General features: G+C 36.3%; 1 protein-coding gene across 6 annotated transcripts in view; it reads left to right on the top strand.

The window, feature by feature from the left end:
* The window catches only part of LRRC7 (leucine rich repeat containing 7), a 178,395-nt gene that overhangs the window by 97,393 nt on the left and 60,276 nt on the right, over positions 1-20,726 (top strand). For 5 of the 6 annotated variants that reach the window (XM_054072699.1, XM_054072702.1, XM_054072700.1 and 2 more), the window contains exons 7-10: positions 11,436-11,499; positions 15,693-15,767; positions 18,515-18,659; positions 20,250-20,322. In XM_054072699.1, coding sequence (XP_053928674.1) covers positions 11,436-11,499; positions 15,693-15,767; positions 18,515-18,659; positions 20,250-20,322 — 357 coding nt within the window. Of the gene's footprint in view, positions 1-4,285; positions 5,845-11,435; positions 11,500-15,692; positions 15,768-18,514; positions 18,660-20,249; positions 20,323-20,726 lie in introns of those variants that run through there. The other variant, XM_054072703.1, reaches the window with a different exon arrangement.

Below are 20,726 nucleotides of genomic sequence, written 5' to 3'. Positions count from 1 at the left end.
TGTCTCCTGTAAGAGACACTGGGATAAGATATTACTACAACTATTTGTATCGCAGTGAACATAGCTCGGTACTGATTCTGCTGTCTAGGATAATTGAGATATGACTTGAACTGTAATTATGGTTCCTATCTGGAAGTATTCATGCTTTATAGTTTTATTGTGTCAAATGGGCAAAGAAAAGATAGAGCAGAAATTAGAGCCCTATGTGTAGGCCTGTTTCAAACAAATTTTTTTTCATTTTGTTATCTCTTATTTGTTTCTTTAAAACTTCCATTTGACACATGTAAAAGAGACTTTTTTTTTTCACAAGAGTTTCTATCAGACAAGTAGGGTTAAATTTCACATAAAGACTTCACAGCACAATATGGTGGGAGGGGAGGACATTTATAACCATGGAGAATCACCCTAGCCCGCCTTATACTCATTTTGTTCTCAATTACACCAGTACTCCAAGCTTCTCCCAGAACAACTGTGAGCTAAACAGTCAGAGTTCACTCTGACTGTTATTAATGAGACCTAATTTGATTATGTAGAGTTTGTGCTCTGCTTTCTTGGGTATGGTTGTTTTATAGTATGCAAGGAAATACTCAGAACACCTTAAGTCAGTATCTTTTTAATTTTACTTGATTAAAAGAAAATAGACTAAAAATGGCTGCACATAATTCAAACTGCAAGAGGAGTTAAATAGAGAGAAGATGACTGCTGGAACACATTGGTGACAGGATGGGATTTTCACCTGCATCAGAGGCCTCTTTTTCCCAGCTGGAATAGGAGACTGCTAGAAGCACGTGTTTCTTAGCTGCAGTGCTGCTGCAGTGCTGACTTACAGGTAATACACCCCTCTCTGTATGCACCGCACTGTCTGTCACTCTCCTGTGTTATCTTTGAATAATGGCTTGACATGATGCTCTGGGAAAGGATGTTTCTGTCATTTAATGGGCCGTTGGATTAAGGATGGATGGTTCTCAGCTAAACATATGCAAAATGACATTTTTAGTTGCTGCCATCCTTAGCTGCATCCAGGTATGGAATCTGCACCTGCTCATGCCATCGACTGTGATCTTCATTTGTCCTTCCCTATGAGAGGGAGGGGATATCCTGTGACTTGTGTTCTTGCAGCGCATCTAAAGTTCCCTAAAGACCAGCAAGCAGAAGCGACTAACCTGTCATCACCTCTGTGGTGTGCAAAAGGTTGCCTTGTGCTGCCATTTCCCCTGAGCTTTGAAAAATCTAAGGTACTGCAAGGCATCTTATTTATGCAATCCAGAGAATAAAAATAATTATGCAAAAATTGATGACTCTCAGCTGCTTATATTTTTACACATATGCAACATGATTGACAATTACTTTTGAGAAACTGCGGAATGCGTATGCCTGTATAAATTACAGTGGTCATTAGTTCTTTGTTGCATTTTCCTGTAGCTGGTCAGTGAGTTCTTCTATGAACCTTTAATCTTTGTGTTTCCTGTTTGTAGATTCTCTTCACTGGTTATATCCAGTACTTACACCTTGTAGCTGTCTTTCTGACACATATATCTTTTCCATGCTTCTCCCATTTCAGTGTCCAGTGGACTGGTTCTGTTAAAACTCACAAGCTCTGTGTTGCAGCTTGTTTCCTGACTTCGGATTGTGAAACAAATCTTGCCATGTTTGCCATACTTCTGAATGTAATATCTCTCTGACTACCTTTGACAGTTTTCTAATAGCTGAAGAAGATGATTGCATTGTGGTCCTGCAGTTGCTTTGTTTTTTTCCTTTCAAAGCTATGTCTCTTAGGTAGAAGTCTTACTTCAACCTCCTTCTTGGCAGCAGGTCCCCACAGGGCAGCGTCTATCAGATGGGATGATTTGCTTGCGATGTTCTCTCTAGCCCAGCTGCCCGAATGCCGTTGCAGCCAAGCACAATATTAGTAGTGTGGTAAAACAGCTTTTGTGAAGAGCCTGGCAGTAAGATTTTCCACATCTATAAACTACAATTCTATAGTTAAAACTATTGGACATCACCTATGAAGAAAGAAATCAACCATTCATCTCAGAGGGCATCAGTGTTACTATTAATATATAGAGATATTTCACGTGCAACAACGGGAATTGTCTTTCTGCTTTTTCATTTTCTGAGGTGCTCCTTGCCACCTCTACTACTGCCATCCTTCTTCCTCAATTAATATGTAGATAGTTATTTTTCACCTCAGATTCAGCCGTGTCTGTTTCTAGCACGTCCCTGCTCTATTTCTCTGTCTTTCCATTTAGAAATAATCTTGGGTTTGATATGTGTTCATGCTGTCTTTAGGCCACATTTCAATAGAAATAGGAATGAAAGGGACTACTAAATAAGAAACCTGTGTTGAGAGTAAAATCCTTCTACTCTTGTTTTTTGTGTTAGCTGATTCAGTTAACTTTTAGTCATCGGATATTCATCAACACCATTCAAACATGCTTCATCCCTGTTAATTATTCAACACCTTCAGTTAGGTCTTCTTCCTGCTGTCTGGCAAAGTAACTGGGAAAAGAGGTCCAAAACTGCACTTTCAGTCTTGCAGGCTAAAACTAGGTCTCTCTTTAATTTATATTCATTCATTCCATGCAAAACTAGTACGTAAGGGTATAAAGCATGTGATAAATTCTTTAGAGATTTGAATAATATATTATGTATCCTGATGAAATATAGGTTATTTTTAGTCAACTTTTAGTAGTGGGAGACTCGGAGCCTGCTTCTCCTCACTCCATGAGATGGTGGAGACCTAAGTACTGGTCATTTTATATTGATTTAATAGTATGTTCACATTGATCATTATGGCAGTGTTTACAAATCAGTTGGTTACTTTTCAGTGCACGATTGCACTGTAAACAAAATATAAGTTCTCAAATACAGTATTTACCAAATACTGTCTCTTTTAATTAAAACCAGCGAGGTGATCTTTGTGGCAGTGAATGACTCGGTCAGTCTTGCTCAGTGTCAGTGGGTTTGAATTTAGACACCTGCAGTGAGTCGTGTGCTAGATAGGTGTGTTTGTCCCAGAACAGGGACCAATTTGCATTGTCATTATGTCACCTGCATTACTGCTATTTCATGTTTCTTTGTCCAAGTGCAGACAACTTCTAGGAAAATCATTGTTCTCATCAGAGCCACGTAGTTTTTACTAGATGTTAATTTGGTTCCGAGGTTTAGTGACTGTTAGGTGCATTTATCCTGTGACTCTAATGTGCTGAAGGTCATACTTCTCTCAAAGAATGTTAATGCTGAAATTCACTGACGGAATAGCTGGCATGTTTGCTGGTACTGTATTTTGAATGTTTTTAACTAGATATACTTCGAAATTTTGCAAATATTATTTTCTTCTGTTTAAGTTTTCCACTGAGGTCAGCATTTAAAGATAGATATGAGGTTAAGAAAGGTACATTACTTGCTGGAAAAGGGACAGTAGTTTAGTGGAGGCTGTTTCATACTGCACATGGGCACATATTTTCATATGTATTCTGGATATCTCAGATTTTTCTGAGATAAATACCACGAGATAGAAAATACCAAATGTTAAGTGATAAGTTTAAGTTATTAAGGATCCTTCAAGTAGTGATTCATGAGCCAAATGGGACATTTCAGAATCGTGCTGTGAATGTACGCATTAAGGATTATTTGGGTCCAAAAGTATTCATAAAGTCTTGATATTGCCAGGAGCTTTGCACTGGCTGATGAGATTTTTTTTCGGCATTCTGTTTATGTATGTAATCAGTTAAGCAGAAGTAGATCTGAACTGAAATTTCCAATGCTCTTACCCAATGATTTGAAAGCTGTGCTTGGAAAGAAATTTGTGTGTGGATGAGGGCCAAAACTCTGAGGATATCACCTTTCTCTACAATCAGTTGAGGAAACCTTTACAGTCACAGAGTGATTCATAACTGGATCCTGAACTGAAGGATTAATTTTAGTGGTCTGATCCATTTCCACCCTAAAAACAAACAGATGGGAACTTAGGATCCTGTATGGAAAAGCAATACTTTAAGTCAGTAGTGCATGTTTAAAATCCTTACATTCTGCACACAAACATTTTTTCCTGAAATCCAATTTCCGTATGTTTTTATCATGACTGAAGCATGACAGAGCTTGATTTCCAGTTTCTGCGTTTAAGATTCCTGTCTTGATGGTGCTTTTCCTTCTAGGCCCTTGACACAGTACTAGCTAAAGTCTCACAAGTCTTCAGTGCCATAGATACATTGGTTGTGTTTAGACACCTTCTGCACCAGCAGTTCCATCTTTTGGGCATTGAAATTGATTTTTCTCATCTTAGCATTTGAAGATGGAGAATGCCCTTGCTCATCACCTGAGATTGTTCGGTGACTCAAACAGCAGAGGAAGTGGAGTCAGCAGATTTTCAGACACCAGAAATGGCAGCTTCAGGAGCATCAGCACAAGTAGACCGTGTTGAGGTAGTTCTCCCAAACTGTGTGATGAGACTAAACAGTTCTGGTATGCAAAGGCTGATGGAGGCTGCCTCTTAGCCCAAGGTGTTTAATCCAGATGAATACATTGGGTGGTTTTTACCATGTGCATAACCCAGGTAACGTTGTACAGACCCGCGTTTTGCACAGCAGTGTTGCTGACAGCCGTGCAGCCAAGGCAACAGTGTGCCTTTGGATTGTCTGCTCCCAGCTTCTCTTCGTGTTAAAAATGAGTAACAAATAAGCACAGTTTGGTGACTGACTGAGTGCTTCTGGATTTAGTCTTTAGAGACTTAATTACTGTAGGCATCATCCTATGGTCTCTGCTATGTTCTCCGATTTGTGGTTTGAAAACTGCAGATTATAAAATTATTTATTTCTTCAATATAAATAAAAATTGAAATGGCTGTTACTTCTTGTCATTAAGTTAAAATAGACATTGCTGTAGATATTATATACATTGTTTTAGATATTTTCTCTGTTATATATTTCAGTCCTTGTGTAACGATATTTTGTATCCTCAAAATAATTTTTTAAACATACTCTGATTCTTTGAAGTCTGGATAATGTATAGATTCAGTACTTTATGACAGGTTAATTTATACTTGTAGTCCTTTACTTCACACCATACGTTTTATATTCTAGAAACAAAGGTTACTGTGTACAATGGAAGTGTGAGAAAATATTATTTGAAATGCATAGAGCAGATGATCCAGTAATGGCAACATATTTGCCCTTTTTTGCTTTTTTTTCTTCAGAAAATAATGGTATCCATTTATCATAAACTCGTATGAAAATACAATTCTGTATGTTGTTACAGAAGGAAATAGAGTATGTAATCTTTATCACTTTCTCAGTGCTGTCTTTGTAGAATTATGGCCAACAAAAAGTGTGCATTAGTTCTATAGCAGTGTCATATTGTATCTCTCATTGTATTTATCATTGTGTAAGTCCAGTTGTATCTCTGACACAATTGCTTTTCACTCATAAATTTTTACCTATTGGAGATATTTTTGTTATTTATGATGCAGTTCTTCATATGTGTTAATAATCCAGCTGTGGTTAGAAGTTTGTGACCAAAGGTTTGGCTTCATGTAATCACCATCTCCTATCAGTCAGAAAAGTACCCAGGATTTTGATGAGAATACCATGATTTTGATAAAATAATTTATGGCAGTTGTCTCATTTGCTTTGCTGGATACTGTAAAAGGAAGATGCTTTGCTGGTTATTTGAAGTGTTTACAGCATATAGATGAGTATCTTCTAAATAAGGCAGGAAAATCAAAAATGCAAGAACATGAGAAAGTTGTGTTAGGCAATATGCGCAATTACGATGAATATAAATAACACCACTGAATTGTATAATGAGAGTTATGATTTATGGAGTGAAAATGTTTTAAAACTATTGTGACCGGTGTGGATTTTTCACCAAGAATTCCATAACCTCTCTAAGCTACTCTTTATGCTGGTTTTCATGCGTTTGTGGTTTTTTAGAGAACTGTGTTCCATTGTTGTGTTTAAAAATAATAAAATAAGATATTCACCTCATTCTGAGCTTACCGTGAGGTTCACTTCAGTATCCAAGACTCAGGTCTTCTCCGTGTGATCCTGCAGTTACTTATGAATGGAAGAATAGATCCAAATGAGATATGGATAAAGATTTATGTGAAATTTTTGGCTGCAAGTTTTATTCACACATTAATTATATTACATTACATCATTTAAGCAATGAATATTTAACTAAGCATTACTCATCATTGCACCTTTCCTGCTTCACCTTTATAGAATGACCTCGCATAAAAAATATAATTAATCTTTTCATAAGAATAGTATAAGTAATTCCATGAAAGAGATAAAAATATCACAAGCTAATGAAAAGTCTCATATAATATTCCACTGGGTGCATTTGGCAGTGTGCTTTAGGTTTTGATGTAGTACCAGCTAAGTGAAATTAATCTGCTTCCATATAAAAGTTACCGTTTCTAAAACTATGCGTCTGACCATTGAAATTACACACAGTAATGTTGCCTTTTACGATAAACTTGCAGTAGTACAAACCAAACCTTTCAAAGTAAAATTTTTGTTCAGAGGTAGAATGCAGCATGACTTACAGTATTTTTGCCAACTCGGTTGTAACTTAGATTACCACTTATTTCATCTTTTAAGAGTTTTAGAGTTTCACATTTCAAAATATGTAGTATATATAAACAACAATTATATGTGTAAATAGCAATGGAATATTGCTGTTCAGGTTCCAGTTTGCAGGTGTTTTCAGCCTTGTAGCTGGGGGGGGTTGAACACTTTAAGGTGGGCATGGGGAGTCATAACCACTAGAAGCTTTTATGGACTTTAATGCAGAATGACGAAGCCTGAAGTAATACTGCCTGTGAGAGAAGCCTTTGTACGAACCATTATAGATGTGTTTCACCTTTCCTGGATTTTAACTTGTGAAGGCTTGTGGTTGTGTGCGATTAATGTTACAACTGAAAACCTTGTAATATCTGCAAGTGTGAAGAACTCTGACCTTACAATGTGTTCACACGCTGAAATGTGTTTCCTGGGGTGTGAAACCTCTGTGTGGTGCTAAGGTGGGAAACCTGCCGTTGGGATTCGTTAGAGGAGTTTTGGTAGTGTTTCATGGGTTTTGGTGACATCATCATTCAGGCAGAGAGGATGTGCCCTGCCTGAACGCCTGACACAGGGCTGCTCTGCACAGAGGCCCAACTGATCTCTCTTAAGCAAAACACTTCGATTTCCAAAACAGAAACTGGTAAAATGTGGTTATTGTAATAATCATTTTTCAAAAACTCCGAGTCCAGTCTTGCAGATGCTTCTGGCGGGGGGAGCACACGAGTGTTAAGAATTCTCATAAAGCTAATGAGGTTCTGTATGGTAATGAGAGTATCCATAGTCATCAAGTTTGTGATGAAAAATGTAATTACTTGCTCCATTGGGTTCAATTAATTTAAAATTTTGTATACAATATTTACAATTTGTATCTAAATGTCAGAAATCTAAACTGGGTTAATAACAAATCATTTAAGACACATTGATGAAAGTTTGAGGAGGAGTATGTTAGACCAAACAAACATTTTCAGGGATGTGCATGTTATTTAAAGACAAAGTGGATGTAAATGAGCTGACATGAGTGTGTTGTGGCTTTTGTCTGGGTGTGTAAAGTGGCAGTCAACTTTTGACACACATTTCTGAAGAGAAGTAAAATGCAGTTAGAGCATCAAAGAGGTTAAAAACATTATATTTTTGTTGTTGATGTTGTTGTTGTTGCTGCTGCTGTTCTTGTTATTATTATTATTTAATGGGGATTATAATATGAAGTGGTATTCTTTGGGGAAGGCATGAAATGCCCACTTTGGCCAGGTGTGCTATGCTGGTGAAATGTTTACTGCTTCTTAAATGGCTCACAGCCTTCCAGGAACTCTTGCATACTAAGCTTCACTATTAAAAGGTAAACTATTTTCATTATTCCTTCAGGATTTGTAGCAAGAATAATTCAATGTAATGAATACTGTAAGAACAAAACTGAAGTAAGAAGCAGGCTGGGAACTGGGGAGCATGAATCAAGATTTCTATTACTGAAAAGGTCTGCATAGAGTATATAGAAAATCGATTTCTGTTTAAGAATCTGTGTGCTCGGTCTTGACTGATCGTAGCTATGTTGATGAATATTGGGTTGAGACTCAGATTTAACTCCTCCATACTCTAGGCTTAAACTACAGTATCTTGTTTTGTACTTGTAGTCAAAAAAATTTGTCGTTACTTTTTTTACTTAATTTTAATTTAGGTCCTTGCCCCTTCGGAGCTGTGTGGGCAGCAGCCATTCCTTTTATCAAAGAAGCAAAAAGTCTCTGTTGCTTTCTTGTCTCAAAGACATTTCTGAAAATCAATCAAATAAATTGAGAAATACATTGGAAAGGAGACATGGAATAGTTGTGGGACAGGAAAAATAAAACTATAAAAATAAAAAAAGGTACAACAGTGAACTTGAGTGTGAAATAGGTGAACTACCAGAAAGTATTAAAAAAGTGAAGTTATCATGAGTTAATCTGTGTTAGGGTGACTGTCAGCATAGAAAGATGAAATAATTCTGAAAGAAAACTGTGACTATAGATATTTCTGAAACACCAAATGATGGGCAGAAATAACTTATTTGCTATGTTCATAGACTTGTTAGGAAACAGATTGTGCAAAAATGGAACGCAAAAAGAACAGTAATGAACAAGTAGAAAGATGAACGCTTAGAAGAATGTCTTAGAAAGTCGTCAAGGTTAAAACAGATATACAGTAACACAAAAGATCCAGAAGAAATCAGTGATACAGGAATATCTACTGCACTGGAAGCACTTGGGTGTTTCACAGTGCTGGTAACCTCAGTTTCAAAGGACTTTTTGACCTTGGCATTGCACTTCCCAAAACTGCCATGTAAATGCACCGGTATTTATTACATTGTGCAACTTAAACTTTCTGTTTGAAAAATCTGCAGATTATGTTAGATGAAAGATAACAGCCTAAATATGAAAGATAGCAGGTTTATCAAAAAGAATTATTTGGTTGGTTTAGTGGTGAACTTTCTGCCTAAGAGGCCTCGGTATATTTAACAACTTCTCTGTACAGAACAAAGATTTCTGTAAAGTACAGAAACTCATCTGATGCCTGACCTTAATTTGTGACCATAAGAATTGTTCCTTGAAGTTATGCTGAATGATGAAGAAATACAGTAGGTCAGTCAAAGTTTTGGTTTAGTTAAAGAAATCCAATAAAGTATAGAACTTCTTAAACTTAAGAGCAAAATATTTGTCTACATGTTTTTTGAGTTTGCTAATGTATCTTTAGCAATCAATGCTTCATTGCAACTGAAGAATGGAATTTCTGTGGGTTTTTTTTTCTTATTTACAAAACTAAAAGTAATTTGCTTGTAATAAATATGCAGTAGTGTTCTCTATCTAGCCTTGTCATGACCTCATTTTTCCATAATGTAAATGTTAAAGCAGATCTATATTCTTCATCTATAGTCTCTTTGATAATCAGTTTTACTTCTGATACAATTTGCAGAGATAAAATGGTTGATATTTTAGATCTTGTCAGTTAAGACTGTTAATTTTTGGATTAGGATTAACTCTGATTACATTAGAAGTCCTTGGAACCGACTGTTGTAATTAATGTTAAATTGCTTAACTATATTTATGCTATTTTTTCACTATTACCACCATGAAAATCCAGGATGGGGTTTAGAGCATATTGGTCTACTAGGGCTTAAGGAGAAGTTCTGCAGTACAGAAACTAAGTAATTTTGAATACAGTTTGCTAATCTTAATTTCTTACAGACATGAAATTCTAATACTTTGGAAAGACCCAAAGTAGCCATTGGTACATGTGTATGACATGGTAAATTTGCTTTAGAAAATTCTTCATTTTTTCCAATACGAGCAAACGTGTACCCTACACAACTGCAGAACATCCATTCCAGTTAAAGCAAACACGGTCCTGACGTCCTTCTAGCACACTCAGTCCTTCGCGTTCACAAGCTGCTCAGCAGTTTTCCTCTCATTTTGAAAAGATCTTTGCTGCTTTGGGATTATTTCTTTGAGTTGGTGCTTCTGCTGTCATATATTCTAAGTATAGATTTTAAAACTCTGTGTATTTTTAAAAACTTGACCTGTATTCACAGTTGGTAGATTTTAAAGGCTTTTAACAGTCAGCCCACATACGCTGTAGTCTGTGCCTTTGTCAGTTTAAGCTGTACTTGAGAGAACCAGTTTTTCTCACAGCACAAATTCCGAGAAAAAACTGGGAGATTTATCCTATTGACTTCAGTAAGTGGCAAATTTAATCACGTAATTTTTAGCAATTTCTCACTTTTCCTCTTATTTCACTGGTTCAGTCACCTGAGCCCAAGCGTTAAAAGTGCCTTTTTGCTGTTACATCACAGACATAAATCCCGATTATCTCTCATTTAAAGCCCTTTACTGCATAAAGCATGGTCAGTAGTAACTTTTGGTTCACTTTCTTATAATGTGTTCTTATTTGATTCTTTCTTTTATATCTCTGTGAAGAACGATCAACTGGTCTGGTTGGTTTCGCTGTCCTATGCTCATGCTCTTTTACAGCAGAGGCTGTCTGAAGCCTTTCTTGCCCTCAAAGGAACCACTGCCAAAGAGGGGCTCTCAGCAGCCCAGTACAGCACATTGCTCCTGTCCACCTGTGGTGTCACGGTTCCTACCGTCTCCCTGCTAGGCTCTTGTGCCGTGAACTGCATAGAGGGAGGAATACTTGCCTAGGTGTGCTTTACAGCAGATTGAAAGTTTGAATCTCAGATTCGACATTAAATTAAAACCTGTATTCTGTTGTGTATCTGCTTACGATAGTAGGGTTTTCATCAGCTACTGGCAAACAGCAAGTGTCACTGAAAACCACTGCGTGCAGGTGTGGCACTTGATGACATGGAAGCCAAGTTTCAGGTCAACTACTCAACAACTCAAAGAGGAGGGGACCCATCGGTTCAGGGCATTCTGTCTAACCAACACAAGTACACAAACCAAGCCTCATCTAGTATTCACATACTGGTCCTTGACACAATAGTATCTTTGTATGGCTGTTAGGTACAGTACAGGTACAGATTTAGTGAGGTAACAATCATACTTTGTGCTTTTGCTGTCAAGAGTCCAAATACTCTCTAGTGGCTTATAGAGAAGTTGTTAACAAATTCATAAATCTATATAAAAAAGTCACAATTTATATTACTTTCAATTGATTATAAATATAACATGGGTCATTTTCCTTGCCAAATATACAAAATTATACCAAGACTTTATGTTTATTTTATACTAATGTAATTGTTGGTAGCTTTTTAGTTTAAGAACTTTATCTCATGCTTTGAAGACGGATTGGATTGTTCTCATTTGCATCAACGTGTTATAACAGTATTATTTGAGCCAACATTTTGCAAGCAAATCATCTTGAATATCTTCTAATTTCTTATAGGTCAATGCATAAACTGACTCAACTGGAGAGACTTGATCTGGGCAATAATGAATTCTCTGAACTGGTAAGAAACGGACCATTTTTCAATAGAAAGCCTGTGTGTTTTTGCAGAATCATAGAATAGTTTGTGTTGCGAGGGGCCTTAAAGACCAACCCCCCCTGCCATGGGCAGGGATGCCTTCCACTGAATTAGGTTGTTCAAAGCCTCATCCAACTTGGCCTTGAACACCTCCAGGGGTGGGGCAGCCATGACTTCTCTGGGCAATCTGTTCCAGTGCCTCACCACCTTCACAATAGAAAACAGTTCTGGCTGCTCTGTGTATGGGGCATTACATTTTTACTTAAGAGGCATTATTGTATTGTGGCCATGTGCTATGGTCACTTTTCCTTGTGGAACTTAAGACTGATCATAGTTCACAAGGTGAATGTTGATAACACAATATGCTTCATCTACATCAGGCTTCTGTGGTTCAAATCAAGGTTGCAGGTGATTCTTACGCTGAGCTCGTTGCTAGTGCTGGAGTATTTCGATGTGGGTTGAACTGTCAATCTCAATATAAATACTTGAATCAGTTATGTATTAGTTTATTTGCATCTACCATTATATCCTGCAAATGTTAGCAATTGATATTAGCAGCAGTAGATGATGGACTCCAAAAGCAGTTTCTGTCCCTAACTCACCTCAAAGGTGAAAATTAGGTTCCTTGAGATTTAATAGCTTTGGGGAGTGTTCTCTAGTGTCAATATAAAAAATTATCAAGTTGCTGTTCCCTGTGGGTATATTGACATCTTTTAGAGACAGTATGAGGGTATTTAATCTGTGTTTTAAATTGGGCCTGTTTTTTAAGGAGAGCTCATTGGCTTCATCCTGCAGGAACTGGAAATATGTTCAGAGAAGCAAGACTTAGAAAAGCTGCTGCCTTATCCTTTTTGAGACCCATCACTACTAGGGCTGTTTGGGAGGGCCTGTGCCTTTGTACGATGACAGATTATTATCATGACGCTCACTATTGCACTGATGCAAGATAAATTTCTGTGTGTGCCATACCCAACAGCCTGCCCAGTGACTGTTAAACCCTGTGATCTGAACAACCCTTCCAGTGTCATAGAAAAACAGTCTGTAAAAACTGTGTTGCTGAATAAAGCCATATAATTTTATGAGGGTGATAGTTCCTGTAGCTTTAATTAAAATTAAGATGATCTCACTTAAAACAAATTTTGAAACATCATCTCGTAGTAGCAAGCTGTAGCAAAGAGTCTACATCTGGTTTATAGACAGTGCACTGTCTTCTATGGGTATGGCTATAGCCCTCTTAATGTTTACCAACTTATGCTTCTGGTAGGAGAGAATAGATGGGTTTAACTCAGGTTTTTAGTGAAATCTGGAAATCTTTACTAGATAAATAGAGTAACATTTTCAGAAGTGGTATTTGGAGTTTTGATCAAAAGAAATAAATGTATGCTTCCTGCATTCAAAGTGTGTCTTTTGGGGGAGTGTGTTGGGTTTGTGGTTTTTGTTTTAAATGACTTCAGCATCATTCTATGTTTTTATATTGTAGCATACTGTCCCCTAATAATGATAAATGGGGAGTTTGGTGGCTCCATCCTGCTATTAGGACCAGACTTCCTGAGTTGACTCATTTTTCAGACATATGGTCCAAAAATGTATGAACTAGAATTAAGTGCCTGAACCATAATGGGCCAAGAGGCAAAGGAACAGCATGAATCTGCAGAAATGAATAGGAAAAGTGGTACTAGTTTAAATTAAAAGCACCTGGAAAAAAGATAAAAGGACTCTGTTTTCATGGATTCTGAAAATCTGATTTGAGTTCTGAGTTAACTTCTTTGACAGTCCCTCTCTGGATAATTGAAGTCCAGAGTCTTTGCACTGGGAGACCGTGCCCTTCATATAGACAGTCTGGAACCATAGGCCTGGGGTTAGGAATAAAGGTAGTGCAGGAGTGAAGTAATTCTGTTCATTCATTTTTTTTGGAAACATTATATAAATCATGAGATAGATGTGTGTTCCTAAAATAGAAATTGTCACTTCCTGAACAGCAGTCATATTCAAGTTACTTAATGTAATTAGGGAAGGGGATAGTTATTCTGTCTCATGGGTCTGTGGGAAAAATGGGTCAAGGTTCTGAAATAACTCAGTCTTTGAAGTGTCAAAAAGTGGCACTGAATAAATGATAAGCAGCAATCGTGGTACCTCGGCCTGAAAGGATGGGGAAGGTGGGTGTGGTTCTCTGCAGAGTTTCGGGACTCTGGTGCCACCGGTAAGGCTACAGAAGAAAGTTTGAAAGAAAATATTTAAAGGTAAGGAGAAAAGGAAAAGGAAAGAGTATAGACCGTATTATACCTTTACCAAAGATTAATATCAAGGTTCAATTCAGAGTCTGATGCTAATAAACATTTCTTTACTGAAGGGTGATCACACACTGGAACAAGCTTCCTAGAGATTTGGTTGGAGCCTCAAGCCCGTCAGTGTTTAAGAGGCATTTGGACAATGCCCTTAATAATGTCCTTTTGGTTTTGATCAACCCTGAGGTGGCCAGGCAATTGGACTGGATGATGGCTCTAGGTCCCTTCCAACTGAAATAAAGCTGTTCTGTTCTAATCGTGGCAGTCTATGTGGAAAATGAAAATACTCTCCAAAAATGCATCAGGAGAAGCATTTCTAACAGAGACAAATAAGTTTTTAATGCCACTTATCAAAACATTAGTGAGATCTCATCTGAATTGTGGCATGCTATAATCCATGCTGAAGAAATGTTGAATCAGACTGTAGTATGTACGACATAGGAGTAGGCTGTTGCCTTTGAGAAGGACACCAGCCTAATGAGAGGCATTTAAAAGAAAATTAAAGTTGAGAGAGGACATTATGATTATCTCTAATAACCTTAGTCAGTGAACACTCCAGAGGAATAGAGAATCATTAATCATCACAGGAACTAATACTATAAAGTGACCATTAATTAATTTAACCTGGAAATTAGGAGTGGTTTTAACTATTGAAGGACAACAAAATTTGCATAGAATTAATCAAGGCAAAATAAATTCTCTTAAAAATATTGACTAATCATTTTTCAGTAGAAACACATTATGTGATGATATGGAAAATTGATGGATGGAGCTTTCCAAATAAGCCAGTTCTTTCTTTTCCAATGAGGCATCCAGTCCTTCTCCCATGATGTACCATAGGACCCAGACAAATGGAAATTCATATTTCTTATGGGACTTAACAACATTTGAGGGAACTTAAATGTTCCCTAAATGAACTCTCCTGGGAACCACAGGAGACAATTAGAGGTCTCTCTTAAGGTCCTGTGACGCTAGGCAGATACATTTGTTTCTAGCTGTGTTGAATTAATTCCAGTGAAATAATACTTTAAAATAAATAGACTTTAAAAATTATAGAGTCTGAGTTAGTCAGAATCAAATGAAATATTTAATATCATTTTGTGGCAGATTTTGAAACAAGTCTCTACAACTTTACAGAGTTAAGGCAAATCAAAAGTCTTGCTTTACCTGTGAAAATAGCGTTTCATGAAGAATGAAAATACTGCTTAGGCTAAAGCATGAAAATATTTATGACCTGATAATTCTTGGTTTTCACAACTGAAATGAACAAGAAATTATTTTTCAGCCTCACTAATACCCTGTAGTGTTGAAAAGAATAGAACATCTTAGATGAAAGCTTAATCTTGTCATTTTAAGGCTTGATTATTGCATATCACTATTATAACTACTGAATATGACAGTTGTAGACATTAAATTGTACATAAATGTGGTGTCTCCAGGAAAGTGTTCAACAATGTGCCTCTGTTAAAACATTTATCAGACTATAAGTTACACAAAAGGTAGAGTTTAGCGTGTGCTGCAAGATGGGATTTTGTCTTTCTTTTCAATGCATTGTTTCTGAAGCTCCGCAATTCTCACTTCTCTCTTTTGCCTTGTTCAGTAATTGCATAGTGCCAGTAGACTGTTTAGAGCAAGAAGTTCTCAGGAGTTCTTCTTTGTATTCATTTCTTTTCCAAAGGGTTCGTAAATGTTACAAGTTTTGAAAAAGAGCACCAGTGGTTAAATTAAATGAGATTAATATACTGTTCACATCATTAACTCTCTGAAAGTCTGATGATATAAAAAGAAAGAAAAGGAAGGTGAAGAGGGAATCTTTTTTTGAGAAAATTTTGATTTAGATTTAATAAAAAAATATTTATTTAACTGTTCATAATACTGTATTCTTTTCCTCAGCCTGAGGTTCTGGAACAAATACAAAATCTAAAGGAACTGTGGATGGACAACAATTCTTTGCAAGTACTACCTGGGGTATGAACATTAATTTTATGTAATCAAATTATTATATGATATAGCAAACTATTTACCTTAGTAAATAAATGCATGTGCAATTTCTTGAATGGGTACGTATTCCTAGTTCATATAGTCATTAAATATTATCAAGAAATGAAAGTTTCAGTATAGCCATTCATATGAAAACCTTTGAGACATCATGTTATTACATGGTAGTGTGTAAATGGAGTTGTGTCTGTTTTATTTAAGCATTGTGTAGTTTTTGTTGTGAGAGGACATTTTTTCCTATTGTCTTCTCAGTCACCAAGCATTAACTGGCAGAAAACTAGAAAAACTCACATGACTTTTGAAAAGGAAGAGGAAATATCAAGTAATATAAGTAAACTTTAAAAAAGCAGACGGTCCATACAGATTCAACTATGCCAAAAGCAGTTTCTGAGGCAGAGGGTTGAAGATGTATTTCTCTAGAAACTACTCCATTTAGAAATGGAACAAAAAATATTTTAAATCTAAGCATTAAGGTGAGGCTATACGGTAGTGCTGCTGCTGAGCTGTTGTTACCCCATGGCAGAACCTGGATTTTCAGTTTTATTTATTTCAGATGATCACTCTAAAATACCTACAGTTATCATGACTCGAGAAAGAGATCCTTGTCCTTGGCATTTTATCACACAGGTGACAGATCCTGTGTTTCACACAGTAAAGCTTTTCTTTGCTGCAGGGAAAATGTATAACTAGATTGAGCACAAACATGTCTGGGTGTTGGAAGAAGAAGCAGCAGCACTTCCTCTTTCAGCTTATCAACATGCCAAATATCAAAATTCAATTTTTTGCATTGAGCAATGACTGTTTTTTGCCTTAAATAATTCCATCCATAAGTTTTTATTGTGTTAAGCAGGATGTTTGCACAGAAAATGATCATTTTCCATCACTGCCCAAATGCCCAGTTTTTGTGTGCTTTGTTAGTGAAAAGAAAAGCTAGTGTTGGAACAACTTCTTGATACTGGAATCAGCTGGAGATCAAGAACCAAAATATTGTATTGTTTCTGCAGTGTGACTGAGTGGAAGAAGTATCAGATATACTATCTATCTATCTATCTATCTATCTATCTATCTATCTATCTATCTATCTCTCTATCTATCTATCTCTCTATCTCTCTATCTATATCTCCTGTTTCTTTTCTGTTTACAAGTAAACTGGTTAACATACCCAAACCTAAAATGTGTGCCAAACAGTCTTGCTTATAATCCCTGGAGAGGATATTCAGAGCTGAAGACATTCAGTAGATCGTGGAACAGAATCACAAGGAGTCTGATTGTTTTCAGTGAAAAATTCATGTTTCCCAAATCTGATTCTAGTAGACCCTAGATGGTGTTTTAATAAAGCCTTCTGCAAAACAAGAGGTTTGAAACTGTTAATATTAGCTTGAAATTTTTACTTTTAAAAACAGAAAGGAAATACCAACTGGCAATTGATTTTAAGATTTGTCAGGTTTCCATTGTTAATAATTCAGTTTTTTTTAAAAAGTAGTCTGTGCTAGAAACATGGATTGTAGTCAGCTATTAATGTAAGTAGAATGACGGAAGTTGGAGTGAAAGGGAGATTTTTCCCTTTATACAACAACTCACATGTGATTAAAGATAACGTGAAACCGCCTCCCTAGAAGCAGAGAGCAGATCTTGGATGGGTAAGAGATGAAAAGCAAGTTGTGTTTATATTGTTTCAAACAAACCTGTAGATGAAGCTGTCTAAAGCAATTTTCCTTTTTCATGTGTATAGTAAATAACCACTAGAAATGTATGTAAGTAATTAAAAAACTCGCTCCTGTGAACTTTTATAGAATCTATACCCTTCACAAGAGATCCTAATGGCTCTCCCAAGGTCCATAAAGGAAGTTCCTGCATAGGCCATGCATATTTATTTACCATGAATGCCCAGTATTGCAACCTCAGAGGAACTCTCCATAGCAGCATTGTGCTGCCCTGTCTCACTCTTCTGTGTCATCCGCCGGTCTCTGATGTGACTCTGCCACTGTGTCACAGATCCTGCTCCTTTACTCTACACCCAGCAGTGATATCTCTCTGCTCTTCCACTTGTAGGTTTTAGCTTAACGAAAACAACAGCATCTTTTGTGTTGATTTTCTTGGTGAAAGTTCATGTCTAGAATGTAGTGACATTGTGATAACGGATCAAGAAGTACGTTGCTGCCACAGGCTTCAAACTCTACAGTCTGCTACACAGATTTTCCAAGGAATTAGGGAAGAGTCCTTGTCATATGGTTCATCACTGCTGTAGCTATAGTTAAACTCTGTATTCACAAAAGTGTATTGTTTGAATTAGCTGCTTATAATTGAACTATGAGTATCTAAAGTCTAATTTTAGATTTTATAAAATTTAGAGAATCGGTTCAACACAGAAAGCTTTACCTGTGTGTCCCTCAGGGGACAGATGTCCCTTGGATCTGTGTCCAACTGAAGAAATACTGAAGAAATATGACTGAGAACTCAAACTTGCAGCAGGTTTAATGAATCTGGAAGACGTTAATTAGTTTTATATGTGTTGTTGAGTTTGGTGCAGTTCCTGTTGCAGTTCTGTGAAGAGGAGAGCTGTTAGACTACCACCAATACTGTGTTGCTGAAATGCGTCTTGTGAAGAGTGCCGAAATAGCTGAATATAAGCCTGATTACTGTTGTTTGTAATTAAACTTAGAAACTGGCATGCAGTGTATATCTCTTCAAGTAACACTTTGTAACATGCTATTAAGTCTATAGGGAAGTTAAAACAGCTCGTGTACCTGGATGTGTCAAAAAACAGGATAGAAACTGTTGATTTGGACATATCGGGATGTGAAGGACTGGAAGATCTCCTGTTGTCCTCCAACATGTTGCAGCAACTGCCAGACTCCATAGGTGAGAAAAACTTCGGATTTCTTGTAATCTTTTACAGTTGAGGATTTTGTTTGTATCCTTTTTTTTTTTTTAATGATGAGACTTTGTAACAGGTGGAACTCAAATGCCATTAAATTCCAAAGGAGTTTGAAACATCTCTGCCTGGATGGTCCATGAAGACCTTTTTGTAAAGTCGGAAAAAAATCCATGGTTAGAAGGTTTTTATTGTTCTGATTTGCTGTTTCAGAGAAAATAAACAAAGCAAGACATAGTTGATCTGATCTAAATTTGAAAGTAAGTGTAGTAGTGATTATGTTCACAGTGTGAAACTCCTGAAGGAAATTACTACTCTTTGTTATAGTAGTGCAGTTCCCTATGAGAGCATTAAACCAAGAAATAGTTCAAACTATTCATTTCCTTTTTTTAGCTGTATAGTATGCATAGAATTTCTGAATTGTTTAGATTATGCAGAAATTCTTGAAGCTCAGTGGTCATATCTGTATCACTCTGTACATCTGGATATTTTATTTCAGTCTCAATTCTATATATTTTCTTTAGAAACATTTGATATCTTTCTTCCCTTTCCCTTCTTCCAGTTGATGAGTCCGCTGTATCATCTCGTTTTCACTTTCCTAAGTGCATCCCTTTGAATTTGGAACTGTTAAATTCCCCAATTTTAAATCAACTTAGTCAAGAGTCCAAAATGTGTTGCTCACTAATAATACTGTGCTAACTGAGTGTTACTAAATGTCTTCTACAGCTATTTTCCATTTTGGTCTTCTACATCTCACCATAAAAGCTGGAGATTTTGTTTGGTGTGATTTTTTGATATGCATATGCAGATTGATTTTTAGAGGGGATTTAGCTCCTGTACAGAAGAAATAGATGTTTACATTTTGAATTATACATTCTTGCAAATAGATATATTCAGTTCTCATTTCCAAATTCCTGTTACTGAATGGTAATAGATGTGGCAGAAGCAAAGCAAAACCAGTCATGGTAATACTGCATTTTCAGATGAGAGCTTGCTGACTTCATTTTGTTGAGGCTTTTTCCTGTTAAAAAAAAATCTGTTGAAACCTAGATGTTTGTTGGAACTTGTTGATTTTGAAAAAATTCTCTACAAAAATGTTCTGCAGTTAAAATGAGTAATGTTTCTGGTGTCCCTTTTAGTTATACTCTTCATTTGCTTCAGCTTCCCTCTTATGGCACATTCAGTGTAACATTTTATTCTATATTAGTTATTAATTTATATCATTCCCAACATTAATTACAAATAATCATTTTTAAATGCTACTTCAGTATTTGATTGAAACAGTAATAAGTAAGTGAAATACTTAGGATACACATAGGATATTCTTAATAAGAGACAATATTTTATTTGCAGTTCAACTTAACATAGAATCAGTGCTTCTTTTTGATAACATATTTTCAATGGGACAAGAATGTGTCTGTGTACTGTCCCATATACAGATATTTTCTAAAATCTAGATCAAAGTTATTCAGTGTTAGAAATCATTCTTTGTTTATGGATGTGGGAGATTACAGAAAGTACAAAAGAGTAATGTGAAATGGTTTTTTTGTATTTCTTCTTCTTAACTTATGTTGTAGGACTGTTGAAAAGGCTTACAACTTTAAAAGTTGACGACAACCAGCTTACAATTCTGCCAAATGCAATTGGAAAGTGAGTATACGTCTCATGATTTTCAACATCAAGTAATGTATGTTTCCTTTTCTACTTGGGAAATGTGGCTTTTTTTAAAATAAAAAATAAGACAAAGATGTACTGAATTATAATTTAAAAATGTATGCCTAACATAGCTTATAACATTTAAATTTGCAGCAACGCTATTTCTTCTGTGGACTTATATTGGTATAAGTGATAAGAAGATTAAATGTATCACATTTTCCAAGAAAAAGAACAAAGATATTTTTCTGTGTGAATCACTTGCAATTTAGATGATTAGAGCAGCAAAAGTAGAAGAAATAGAAGTATTTGGGGGAATACTTCTGTTGCCACAGCAACAGCCAGTACTTGATGCTGAACAGAAAATGTCTGTAAAGCTCATGTGTATGTAGGGTTCTTAA

Source organism: Cuculus canorus, chromosome 8 (assembly GCF_017976375.1).
Source record: "Cuculus canorus isolate bCucCan1 chromosome 8, bCucCan1.pri, whole genome shotgun sequence".
NCBI classification, from domain to species: Eukaryota; Metazoa; Chordata; class Aves; order Cuculiformes; family Cuculidae; genus Cuculus; species Cuculus canorus.
Note: the sequence above shows the minus strand (reverse complement) of the source record. Positions and strands in the feature narration are given on the sequence as shown.